At 47.4% G+C, this 12642-nt stretch overlaps 1 protein-coding gene across 1 annotated transcript in view; it reads left to right on the plus strand.

The window, feature by feature from the left end:
* The window catches only part of COL27A1 (collagen type XXVII alpha 1 chain), a 160687-nt gene extending 149074 nt beyond the window's left edge, over positions 1-11613 (plus strand). The window contains exons 46-61 of the mRNA XM_059828735.1: positions 188-241; positions 317-424; positions 819-926; positions 2404-2511; positions 4813-4866; positions 5455-5517; positions 6000-6053; positions 6790-6825; positions 7909-7926; positions 8319-8354; positions 8687-8713; positions 8950-9015; positions 9428-9596; positions 9767-9876; positions 10629-10847; positions 11453-11613. Coding sequence (XP_059684718.1) covers positions 188-241; positions 317-424; positions 819-926; positions 2404-2511; positions 4813-4866; positions 5455-5517; positions 6000-6053; positions 6790-6825; positions 7909-7926; positions 8319-8354; positions 8687-8713; positions 8950-9015; positions 9428-9596; positions 9767-9876; positions 10629-10847; positions 11453-11599 — 1377 coding nt within the window. The 3' untranslated portion in view covers positions 11600-11613. The remainder of the gene's footprint in view (positions 1-187; positions 242-316; positions 425-818; positions 927-2403; positions 2512-4812; positions 4867-5454; positions 5518-5999; positions 6054-6789; positions 6826-7908; positions 7927-8318; positions 8355-8686; positions 8714-8949; positions 9016-9427; positions 9597-9766; positions 9877-10628; positions 10848-11452) is intronic.
* Positions 11614-12642: the final 1029 nt, after the last annotated feature.

A 12642-nucleotide genomic window follows, 5' to 3' on the forward strand; every position in this document is an offset into this window, starting at 1 on the left:
AAGAATCACTTGTAATAAAATGAAATAGCAGTTCATTCCCCAGTGTTGGAGTAACTGACTTTATAAATCTCCTTTTTATGAAACTCTTTCCAACCATTATCCAAAAGCACACCCTGAAGTCAGGCTCCCAAGTGGAGCTGTGCTAGAACTGCCACAATTTTAAATGTCTTTCTTTTTCTCCTTGCAGGGTCAAAAAGGAAAGCAAGGAGCACAGGGCAATGCAGGGAGCAGAGGCTCACCGGTAGGTAAAAATTCCATTTTCTGATGCAGCAAATGCTGTCCGGGAGCTCCATCACTAACACCTTTGTGATTTTAGGGCATCCTTGGGCTACCAGGTCCTCGAGGAGTGGTGGGAAGGCAGGGTCAAGAGGGTGCTCCTGGAGTGGATGGAGTTCCTGGGAAGGATGGCGTGCCTGGGATGCTGGTGAGTTTGCAATGGTAACCTTATAGCATCAACAGCAAACACAACTTAGGAGCTGGAAAACTAAAAGGTAGCACAGGAGAGATGGATGTAGCCCAGCTATAGATATTCCAGTTTACATGTACCCAGAGTGGATCATACGCTCCTCTTCATATCTCACATGTACATAGGGGCAGCAGCTGCCTTTGCAAGGCCAAGTCTGTAAATAAACCAGTGTTTCTAGCCTGGCAGGTACTTGCGTGCACAGACTTCTATATACATCTCTGCAAATCCACCCATGCCCAGATGCATGGTGCTTGCTGAGGGCAGAATCACACCACTCCCCTGTCCCCCCAGAAGCTGTGCAGAGGTCGAAAGAGCGTCTTGTTTCATAACCTCTTCTGGATTTCTTTTCTAGGGAGAGCAGGGTGACGATGGGGAAGAAGGTGTGACAGGGATCTCAGGCAAAAGAGGGAACCCTGGCATACCGGGACTCCCTGGGGCACAGGGACCACCAGGATTCAAGGTGAGTTTCTGACTCCTTAAGATACTGCTACAAGCAATCCAGTCTGTGAGCCTGTTGTCTCTAGAGCTTGGATTCTCCAAAGTCTAATAAAGTCTTAACTCCTGCTGCCATCTTCCACTTAGATGGAGGCTCAGTAGATCTTATTGGAGTACGACTCACAGGATAACCAGGATAAATGTAATCTTTCTCCCCATCCATCCACCCATCCATCCATCCATCCATTTTCATGATGTTCACAGCAGCTGAATGTCCCAGAGAACTTTCCTCCTTTGTCAAAGTTCCCTGAGCTCAGTAGCCTACAGATACACATACCCGCACTACGAACACTTTAGCCTTCTTCCATTAGAGACCTCCTAAAAAACCATGGCCTTGAGGAAGTTGCAAAGGAACTGTAGGATGTCCAGGATGGACGACTCCATGGGAAATTCAGGTGTCCTCTAGCTGCTGCCCTGCGAGGCCTGAACTGCTGAAGGGAAATTTGTGCCACTGGTTTTTTGGCATATATTTACTGGAGTGGAACAGCTGGAACCAGGATAGGCTTGGGCATCGCTCTGAGTGGAAGGAGGGACAAGCTGCTTTAGGGACCGTGGGGTTTCTTCCTGGTCCTTGCCCTGGTCCGGTTGGCTACAGGATCTAAACTGGACCAACAGCAATTCAGCCATTTGTAGAAAGACTCTGTAAATAGGAAGACTCCAGCTGGGTTTGGGGAGGCTATCAGGTCTGATTTAAATTATGCCTCCCATAACACATCACTCTTAAACTGTCACTTGCTGCCCTCCAGCTGCCTTGGGTAGAATAACAGGCTGTTGCCAGAAATGACTGAAAGACCCTTGTGTCGTTATGACAGGCTTATACCCTGGCTCTGGGGAAATCTGTTGCCCCTTTTCCAGCTGCTCGACCATCCTAGGTTCTTGCTGCCTTTGCTCCTCTCTCCCAGTCCGCCCCAGATCGAGTAGCTGGGGCTTGTGCTGCTCCTGGCTCTTCCCAAGGGGAAGAGGTGGGGAGCAAAGTTGTGGAGTTGGTGCCGGGGAAAATCTTGTCTTTGCAGCCTCAGGATTGAAGTCCTCCAGCTGAAGTCGTGGTATGTCTTCAACATTTTAGATGGATTAATCATCATTTGCTAACCTGCAGGGGGGAAGATATTATGAGAAACTTCAGGACAGACAACATACAGAAGTACAAACAGAAGACATTTCACCCCCTTGCTGTCCTTAGACCCGATGTGGGCAGTACAGCTCTGCCGAAGCTCCTCCTCTGCATGAAGCTCAGGAGGGGACGCAGCCATGCCCATCGCTGGTCTCACACTGTGCACCCTGCAACAATCCGCCTTAGCAGACCTGAGGCATCTCCTGATGAAACCACATTCCTTATCCTGATGAGCCACTCTTTTCCAGCTTTCCATCTACGGCTATTTCGGCTGAGTGTTGTTATATTTAGCTCCTGTCCTTTGGAATTACTTGAATTCTGTTATTTTTAGGGTGAAAGAGGATTGCCTGGACAGACTGGCCAAACAGGGAAACGAGGATCATCGGGAGGAACGGGCCTTCCAGGGAGCCCCGGCGATCCGGGACCCAAAGGACAGCCGGTTAGTGATGAATGGAGCTGATCAGACCTGACTCCAAGCTGTCTCCTGCAGGAGAGGGTGCAGACCCACAGGCTGGGATAGCAGGGTGGACCCTGGGAGGGTCTTTTACAGGGAACCCATAACCAGCTTGCGTGTGAGTGCAGGAGCATCAGCACAGCTCTCTCCAGCATGAACACTTCCCTGCTCTTCACCGCTCGCTTGTGCACAGAGATGTCTAATCCACACCTGCGTTCCTCAAGGCAACGTGACTGTTCACCATCCTCATGCCTGTGGTTACAAGGCCGTGGTGTGTGCTGGCAGCCGGGCTGCAGAGCCGTCTCAAACACCCCTCGGCAGTGTCTTCTATGAGAGCAGTGCATGGAGCCTGTGGGAGGTGTTGAGTGTAGGAGGTGAACTATGCACTCCAAGCCATCCAAAAGGTACAAAGGAGGGTCTGCAGCTCCGCTGGGACATGGTGCAGGAGCGGGCGTCATCGGTGCAGTTTTGAGGGAGGTGGAGCTGCGAATGGCGAGCACGTTGTGGGAGAAACACCGAGAGCCCTCGGTCAAAGCAGAAGTTAAATTCCCACACCTGTCTCCAAGGCAGGCTCCTAATCCTTACTGCTTTTATTTATGGTGCTGATGGGATTGCCCAGTTTAGCACTGATGTGTCATGCTTTGTCAGCCTGAGGCTATATTGAGAATACGTAAGCTATTTAGATTGAGACCACCATCAGAGGGTCTAGTTAGGCCACAGATGTAAAACTAACATGAGGAAAAGAGAGCTTAAGACTAATACAAAAGAAGGGACAAGATGAACCCCAACTACCTCAATTAAAATAGACTTGATTGTATACTTTATATAAAAGCCTGTGACGGCAGTATTCAAGCTGAAAGATAGTAGCCAACAAGATAATGACAATATCATTTTGCCTTTTGTGTCCACAAGTGGCAGGTTCATTTGCCCAGTGTTGCCATTGCCTACCTTGCTGCATAACTAGTGAGCAGGTCCCCTTAGCTGAGATGACTCCGTGGCATTTAAACTGTTCTGACTTCCTATTTACTTTTGCCCAAAATTCCTCTAGAAAGAGGGCTTGGTTTGTTCTCCTAACGCATGAAAGACCTTAGTCCTCTGTTAGTAGCAGTTTTCCTTTCCAGGATCCATAAATGGGCAGTTAAATCAATTTGTATCCTTGGAAAGTTTCTTACACTCCACCGAGTCCAACCAAGTCCTTTCTTGCCAAGCAGTTTCTCACTGTTGCGGCAGGAAAAACTTCCTAATGGTGAGGTCTCTGGACTGAGTCTGGAACAGCCTTGTAACAGAGGTGGTGGAAACCCCATCGCTTGAGTCATTTACAACTGGGCTGAACAAGACATTGTAAAACAGCCCGTAAAGTACAATCCAGCATGGGTCACATAGTCCTGCCGAGAGTCCAAACAAGCCTTTTCCATCTCTGATGTTCCTAAGACTGTAGATGAATCATCTGGTGTGTATTTCTGACCCTTTTTTTTTTCGTGTTGAATCATTTCACATTTTGATATCTGAGAAGCCCAGAAATATCAAAGGACATACATCTCAAATGTGGTGAAATGAGGGTGTTTATATAAGGACATGCTACCCAGTGTGTTTTTTTAATTCTCAGAGTGCATGCTATGTGCTAATCCAAGCTGGATGGCCTTCCAAATATTTTATTATTATTTTTCTTAAGAAATTGAGCAAAAATCCCTGCAGGGTCGAATAGGAAAAGAATTAGGGGATATGCACAGTTTTCCTGGGTTTAAGTGGGAGGTTATGTTGCAGGAACATGCACTTTTTTTGCAGCTTGAATGAGCATAGTTTGAAATCAGCCTTTAGTAGGTCAGTCCAGTTGGTATTAGAAGAAGAGCTTGTTTTAAAGGGCTTTGAGGCTGGTTTTTTGCAGCATGATCTTCCAAGATCAATCTCAGAGTAGATGGTCTCCATCCTGCTTCTGCTGACTGTGGTCCAAGCTAGACAAGCATCTGCTAGAAATAGTGTACGTATGCCTCCCATTTTGGGGAACAAAAAGGCTTAGTCTATGAGAGAATCTACGAGTCTGTGAGAGAATCTACGAGTCTATGAGATCTTCTGGAGTTGTTGCTTCTAGCCTGATGTTTGTGTAATTCCTCCTTCAGATTTCTTTCATACTTCTTTCTCATCAGTCCTGCTTAGAGCAAAGAACGCTAATGGATTTCTCTTTCTCTGAAGCTGCTGAACTCTTGGCGTGTCTTTGAGTGACCAGCCTTCAATATGAACTTAACTGTTGTTCTTTGTTCTTGTATTTGTCTTGGCCGTTATTTGCAGGGAGACTTTGGCGAGGCAGGATTTCCAGGGATTGCGGGCATGTTTGGGCCAAAGGTAAGAGGCTGTCTTGTGACCAGTTGGCTTTCTAGTCTCTACTGGGGACAGACAATGCAATACTTATTGCAAAGACTTTATTAGCAGCTCTGCAGAAATAAATTGAATCGTGATTCCAGCTTTCTTTAGTTTATGCATCTTCATTTGTTAAATGAGTGGGCATTCACATATACTTTGTTGGAGCTTACTCCTGTTTAAATGGGTAGACAGTAGAGGGAAAAGGGCTGTCCTATAGACCGCGGAGCTGTTTTCCCCACCTGAACGTCTTTCAGACACTTGTATTTCCAGTATCAGTCATCAGTCTGTACCTGAGACACCGATATGCATTCCTAGTGTTGAGAGCCTTAATTTGAAATTTAGGCTCATTTTATCAGCATATAATTTTCCCGGTGAAGGGGGACCAGTTTGTTTTCTGTAGAAAGTAAAGGGCTTGCAAAACACGAGTGGGAAAAGAATTTTAAAAAAATTGGACCTTCCCATTCCCATATACAAGAGGCAGGACCTCTGTCCTTGCAACAGAGCTGTAAGCGAGACATAAACATGGATTATGTTTATTAAGGGGACCTGGCATCTCATTTTTGCTTGCAGGGCCCCCCAGGAGACCTTGGTTTCAAAGGCATTCAGGGACCACGTGGGCCGCCTGGTCTCATGGTGAGTGGTTTTTCAGTTTGGTTTGGGAGGATTTTCCTCTTTCCTCCATCTATTTCTGTGAGGCTACAGGGTGCTATAAGGAGCACAGTGCACTGTTCACCGTGTGCTTGCCAGACCAGCCACAGCCGTGGTACCACCTCTGAGCCACCCAAATACATCTGTAGATACCCACGTGTGCATGGGTGTCTTCTGCCTTGGAGACAGTCATGCTGCTGTGACCACCGCACAGACCACTCCACCTACACTGAAATCTTTCTATTTCTGGAATTTCTGAGGTTTTACATGGGTTGTGACAACCATACTGTGAGGGCTTGTGTCTTTGGACTTGCATTTTGAAACAGTTTTTTATTTCGGCTACAGCGAATACCACGATCGTGTTGCTGAAAAGCGGCAAAGAGAGTCAGTGTCTTTACTGAGTCTGCCGTGGTAAAAGCAAACATCAGTTCCCATGCGATGATTCACGCATATCTTTTCTTTTCTAGGGAAAAGAAGGAATTATTGGTCCGCTTGGCATTCAGGGTCCCACGGGAAGTCCAGTAAGTATCTGCTTTTTTTCTGCCTGTATTTTTTAGAAGAGCATAGTGTTCGAGATCCAAGATCCTTGAGGCCAGCATAAGTAAATCCCAAGTCCTGCTGTGACGAGGGAAACAAAGTGGTCTTTAAGCTGAGCAGCTTGAGAGAAGTGCAGGTTTAGTCTCTGGCTGCAAATATAGTTGCAGGGAGATTATTAGCTTCACAGTGAGGAGCAACTCTACCTAAGTGCAAGTTTTTCGATAGATTGGCTGTGACTAGAAGACAAGAATGTTATTGCAGTTTTTCAAAAGCAAGCTGCCAGATTTTCCAAAGAATTTGGCCTGGGTGGAGCAAAAAAACACGGGAAAAAAAACCCAAAAAACTGATAAATGTAAACTGGGAACAGCTTGATTCTGGCAAGCGTTGGAAACCTTTGTCTGCCCCAAAATGCCAAAGGCGCCGAACACAGACTAAAGTTCAGGTCAGTGCTTCGCAAAAACATGAGCATGAAGTTACTCAGAGTTCGGTACAGACACTGCTACTGGCAGAGGTGAAAACCAGTAAGATGAACTCGGAATTTGCCAAAACATCCAGTAATGGCTATTTTTTTTGCCTCGGGATGGGTGGGCCAGTACACCAACCTGAGCTGATTTGTTTAGAGATGCACTTGGGTCCTCGCAAGGAGCTTCTGGGTGGCAACTCATCCAGGCAGTGCAGCTTGCTAACAGTCACTGACAGCCACCTCGTGTGCTTTAACAGGGACCCAAGGGGGACAAAGGCGGCCGCGGAGAAATGGTAAGTGCTGGTCCGCACCCCTGGGTGCGTCCTGCCGGTAAGAGGGTCCCTCTCTTTGAGCAACCGAGAGTCACGCTGGGCTCCACTGCACCCGCCTGAGCTCTGGCTCAGTGTGGTGGCATCAAGCTCCCGTGAGGGCAAGACATACACATCTCCACATGCATACACACGTATGGGCACACACATCCACGTGTGCACTTATACGCCCACTCTGCTGTTAAAATTCCCATTTACTTCACACAGCAAAAGCTAACACTTTCCAGATGACCGTGGTGTCTCCAGGAACAAACCGCAGTGAATGGCAGCTCAAAAAGCCACAGGCTGTCCCTGCCAGGGGCACAGGACCTGTCTAAGTAGCAGCGTTGCCCCAGTGCAGCCCCCATAGCTGGGGGAACAGTGCCAGGGCACCTTCTCTCCTTCTGCTCTTCCTCTGGTCAGCTTCTTGCATCTCTGATGGACTTCTATGCCTTCTTATAGCTCCTGGGTGTTCTCACCATACAGGGCATGTGTTGGGTATACTGGATACGTGTTGTTCATCCTCCTTGTTACACATAACACGGGTCCCCGTGCTCTCCGTGTTGCTTCCTTTAGCGACCAGTGGTTGTTCCTGCATGCGGGGGTTTGGTCCAGGCATCAGAGCCCAGCAAACACGGCTGTGTGGCTAGTGCAGAAGGCTGTTCCATGCCTTTTTCAAATGAGGCCTCTTATAAGCAAATGCCCCACAGATACCCGAAATCCCAGGGCACATTTCTAACAAGCCAGGGTGCTGCCTCTGTTTCTTCTTGCCCACCAATTCCCAGCTCCGTGGGCACAGCAGATGACAGTGTGCTGGTGGGGACTGGAGCCCCAGCGCAAGTATTTGCCGGTGTCAGGGCCATCAGCATCCTTTGCTGCAATAACCTCTCTCTGCCATTGCCAGACACCATTGGGCCCCTGTTTTCACTGTCCTTCCAGTGCAGCACCCAGCCCTTGTGCAGTCACCTTGGGAACAGCACATGGCTATACAGGGAGATTTTGGTTTATTAATGAGCATCTTCTGACAGCATCTTCCTTTTTTTTTGTTTTTTTTTTTTTCCCCTGCAGGGTCTGCAAGGTCCAAGGGTAAGTATTTGAAATCACTTTTTCTGACTAATATCTTGTATTTAAATAAAACAGTTTCTTTTAGCAAATGTAAAGCTGCAGGGTGGGTAATTTTGCACATGGGGAATGTCATAAGTACCTGGGGACATGGCATTAATGATAGTTAAGGAGCTAAGAGCTGGGAACAAGGGATGCAGTAGGAATGGACCAGCTGCAGACAGATGCATTTGGAGTTGAGAGATGGAGGAAATGGGGCCACCCCCCATCTCCTGAAGGGTTTGAGGGAGAAGATGCTGTAAAATGTCAAAAATCTGGAGGATTTCAGCAGGGAACAGATCCATGCTGGTGACAACCATGAGAAATGGAAATACAAACTGAAGACATTTCACTAACCGATGCCACTCTGTCTTTAGGGTCCTCCAGGCCCACGAGGACACCCTGGCCCTCCGGTACGTATGTGTGGAAAGAGTTCAAAGACATTATTGAAACAAGCTAAATTATTGCCTTGATACTCTCCAGAGGGACTGTTCACTCACTGGAAATTATAGCTTAGCCCCATTCCTCGTATGCAAAACTGTGTTTGTGAATGGACTAGTGTTTCTTGTGCTTTAGTCCAAACCATCTCCAAGTATTTTATAGAGACAGCATTGTTGCCTCTCTCACTCGTCTGCATTGAGGGACTCCAGGGGAAAGAGGATTTCAAAAGGACATGAATTAATATCTTTGCAATAGTGACTGCCCATCTTTCTGGCTGATGCCCCTTTTTTGCTTTGATTTCTAGGGACTGCCAGGAATTCCAGCCTCATTTGTAAGTTGCTGTTTTCTGTACGTTTGTTAATGATGATAATAAGTCATGCAGAGCCAAGGTGCTGATGGGACATCCAGAAAGAGCTGCTGGGACCCTGGAGACACACACTCAGGTCCAGCAAGAGATGCTGTGTTAGCAAAGCAATGCTTGAAACGCAGCCCTAGACCGAGAAGCATTTGCTTGCATCAGGGCATGTTCAGCTTCTAACAATCTCAATTTTTTTCACCCCACACTAGCAACAAGATGACTTTGGGACAGCTTTCCGGACGCTAATCGACTCGAACACCGCGCTCAAGACAGAGGTACGGGGGTACTTTTGAACTCACTGGTCTTTGCTGGAGCTGTAGGCTGGGAACAGTCACAGTGTTCTTGTTCATTCTGCGTGCCTAAAGTTTATATACACAAAGCTCTGGTTTGTCTGCTCTTCTCGTGGAATAACTGGGGCTTATGCATGCAAAGATCCAGTTAGAGGATGTGGTTCTGTTGCGTTACTTGTTTTTGAAGCTTCAGACCTCATGACATTGTTCTCATGACTTTGCCAGCGCTTCAGAGATGTCCCCTTCAGGACAGTCCAAGGGCTGTAGCTCACCGGACCCAAGCCAGCACAGCGTCTTTCACCCACTGAGTTTTCCCACAGATAAAGCAGAAACCCTTGTGCTTACAGCACCTGGTGTCCCCCAAGGCACACCTGACTTTGCCTCCTTTTCTCTCCAGGGTTACCAACATCCAGACCTTCTCATGCTGGACCATGGAGGGGAGATCTTTAAGACTCTACACTACCTCAGCAACCTCATTCAGAGCATCAAAAGACCCCTGGGAACCAAGGAAAATCCTGCACGCATCTGTCGAGACCTCATGAACTGTGAACAGAAGATGAACGATGGTAGGAAGCCTTGAGAGTGCAAAGGCTGCCTCCTCCCATAGGGCTGTTTCACATGGCCCAGACAAGTCTCCTTCCCTGGGACCAGTAATGCAGAAATCAAAACTTTCCTTTTCTCATTCACAGAAAAGTTTAAGTGTCGTTGTTAATCCCCGAATCCTCCGTTTCTTCAGGTACCTACTGGATTGACCCAAATCTTGGCTGTTCCTCAGACACCATACAGGTCACCTGTAACTTCACCAATGGTGGGCAGACATGTCTCAGCCCCATCACCGTCTCCAAGGTACACACAGCTCGACCCCAGCACGGCATTTCTCATACTACTATTACTAAATGTTTACCCAGAGGTGTGTTGTCCCGGGACACTGGACGGTGACCACTATGACATGCTGGTTTCTCCTCGAGGCAGAGTTAGTGTAGCTGTAACATTCAAGACTGCTCTCATGCAGTTAAAATATATACCTAAGACTGTTGTTGACTCTTGTCAAGACAAAGCAGTGTGTTTCCAGCAATGTTTAATTAACCCATAACCTTAACAAAGGCCAGTAATTTTGCAAACACGCTGCTCCCAAATGCTTTGTTTAATTAACTTATGTTCAGGTCACTCTTGGCATTTTGTTTTCTACCACCTGAAAAGGTGAGGTCAGCTTAAATATACAAGTTTCCAGTGAAATTAATGCTACAGGGTTTTTCTTGAGGAAGCACCTAGACCAAAAAATATCAGTAACAATATGTGCGTTCATCTGCAGATGAACTAGAAGCTGCTGCTTTGCTTCTTTGCAGAAGCGTGTATTGAGTTCAAAGTTTACTTTATTTTCCTCCTACTTAAGGACCTGCCAGTTTGTTCTGAAAAATAAAGGACCTGCTGTGTCTCCATGAAAACTTTCCAGGTTGACTTGGCATCTGGCCCTTACGCCCATACTCACGCCAGATCCAGTTCTGGACATCCATGCGTGGCCACCTCCAGACTTAAGCAGAGTACAGGGACCACCTTTGCTGTCACATCTTGCACTAACGTCTCTGTCACCTTCACAGCTGGATTTTGACATCGGTAGAGTCCAGATGAACTTCCTCCGCCTCCTGAGCTCAGAGGTGGTGCAGCACATCACCATCCACTGCCTGAATACCTCCGTCTGGCGGGAAGGCTCATCCGAGAAACCTTCGGAAAAAGCCGTGCGCTTCAGGGCCTGGAACGGACAGATGTTTGAAGCAGATGGGCAGCTCAGGCCAGAAGTGGCAGCTGATGATTGCAAGGTACGTTGCTGTGAAAGAGGAGAGAGGTGAAGAGAAATGCCAGGCTGAACCCACTCAGGGCACACGACAAGGCTTGAGTTATACCTGTGCTTCTTATTCTACAAAAAAAAGGGGGGGAGAAGGGTCTAGTTTACCTGTTCACCACTTTAATTTTCCAGTCCCGGGTGCTATAGTGGCTCCTGCTAAGTAGATCACCTTCAAATAGAACGCAAAAAATTAAATTCCAAATTTACGTGCCACGTGTAGCAGCAGTTAAATGGCAGAAAGGGGAATTGCCACCCGAAGGCGGGGGCCTCGGCTCTTGCCTGATGTCGCCCATGACGTCGCACATGACGTCGGTAGCCACATCTCTGCATTTCGGGTTCACTGCATTAGGAGTTTGTGTTTGCTGCTGCCATTTCAAGCTCGATTTCCACCAACTCAACCTGGATAAAGTGTTCCCCAAAATGCTTTCTAAGCCTCACCCCAGACCTGCTCAGCCCAAAGGGCAGCCCCCTGTCTTATGCAGGGCTTTTCAAGCTTATACCTTAGTGAAACGCGTTCCTTTCCAGCAGGATTCACCCCCCAGTTAAATAGCTTTTTCTCTGTCCCTCCTCCCTGCACAGACCAAGGATGGACGCTGGCATCGGACTCTCTTTTCGTTTCGGACACAGGACCCTCAGCAGCTGCCAATTGTCAACATCTACAACCTTCCCCCATCCGAGCCAGGAAAGCAATATCACCTCGAGGTCGGCCCCGTGTGCTTCCTTTGAACAAAGCCATCGAAAGCGGGCTCCAAGGCTGTGACCCCCTGTCTGGCCTATGTCTTTACACAGGCTCTCCCACCTCTCTGCAGCAAGGACAGCTGGGCTGTATCTTTTGGGTCAACTCTTGCTCTAGCCTTTGGCTCAAGGTCTCAAAGAACCCGCGATCTACTGAACTCAGCAGATTGTGGAAAGGAGGAATAACACGGACGTAGGGGAAGCGGGTATCAGTCGGGACGTGAACAGTGAAAAGGGATCAGGGGACTAGATGTTGCAAACGGTTCCACACACAAAGCTTTTTCCATGACCAAAGAAAATGTTGAGAGAAACCTCAAGCAACTTGCAGCGTGTGGGGTTTTTTTTTTTTGTTTCTCCACCCCCCCCATTTTGTCTTACCTGGTTCCTGAGTTACCAAATGTTCTTTCCATTGAAAAGTAATTAAAAGATAGAGCTTCCCTCTCAGAGCTTGTCGCCTTCTGGATGGCCACGTGCTGCATCAGGTCTCCCAGGCGGAGCTGCAAGTTGAATCTGGCTGCTCTGTGTACCGGAAGCATTTTGATGTGCAATATTAGAAGAAACAAAATATATATATTATATTATTTAAAGCAAAAAGAAAAAAAAAAAAAAACAGAAAAAAAAACTAAGTTCCTCCTTCCATGGGTGAGTTTAATCAATGTCCCTTCTCATGCGTGGTCTTGGGGTAGGGGAGAGTCCCAAAGCCGAGAGGGGGGAATGGAGGGAGGAGAGGGGAAGAGATTGGTGCTAAAATAGAGAGAGAGGATGGGCTCGTCTGATTTGTTTCTACCTCTCACTGTGAAATCTCTGGTGCTCTTAAAAAAGTGTGTTATTTTATATATATGACTTTATTTAAGGTTGTGAAGGTGCTACAGTGTCTTGCCACAGACCCAAAAAAAAGCCAATAGGACCATCTCGCTAGAAAGAGAGGTGGTTACAATCTACAGCTAAATCAGAGAAACAGTCACCTTTAAAGGGACCCTTTAATCGCCATGGATGTCAAGTGCACGCAACAACTCAAAGCGTGTCCAAAATAA

Source organism: Gavia stellata, chromosome 24, assembly GCF_030936135.1.
Source record: "Gavia stellata isolate bGavSte3 chromosome 24, bGavSte3.hap2, whole genome shotgun sequence".
NCBI classification, from domain to species: domain Eukaryota; kingdom Metazoa; phylum Chordata; class Aves; order Gaviiformes; family Gaviidae; genus Gavia; species Gavia stellata.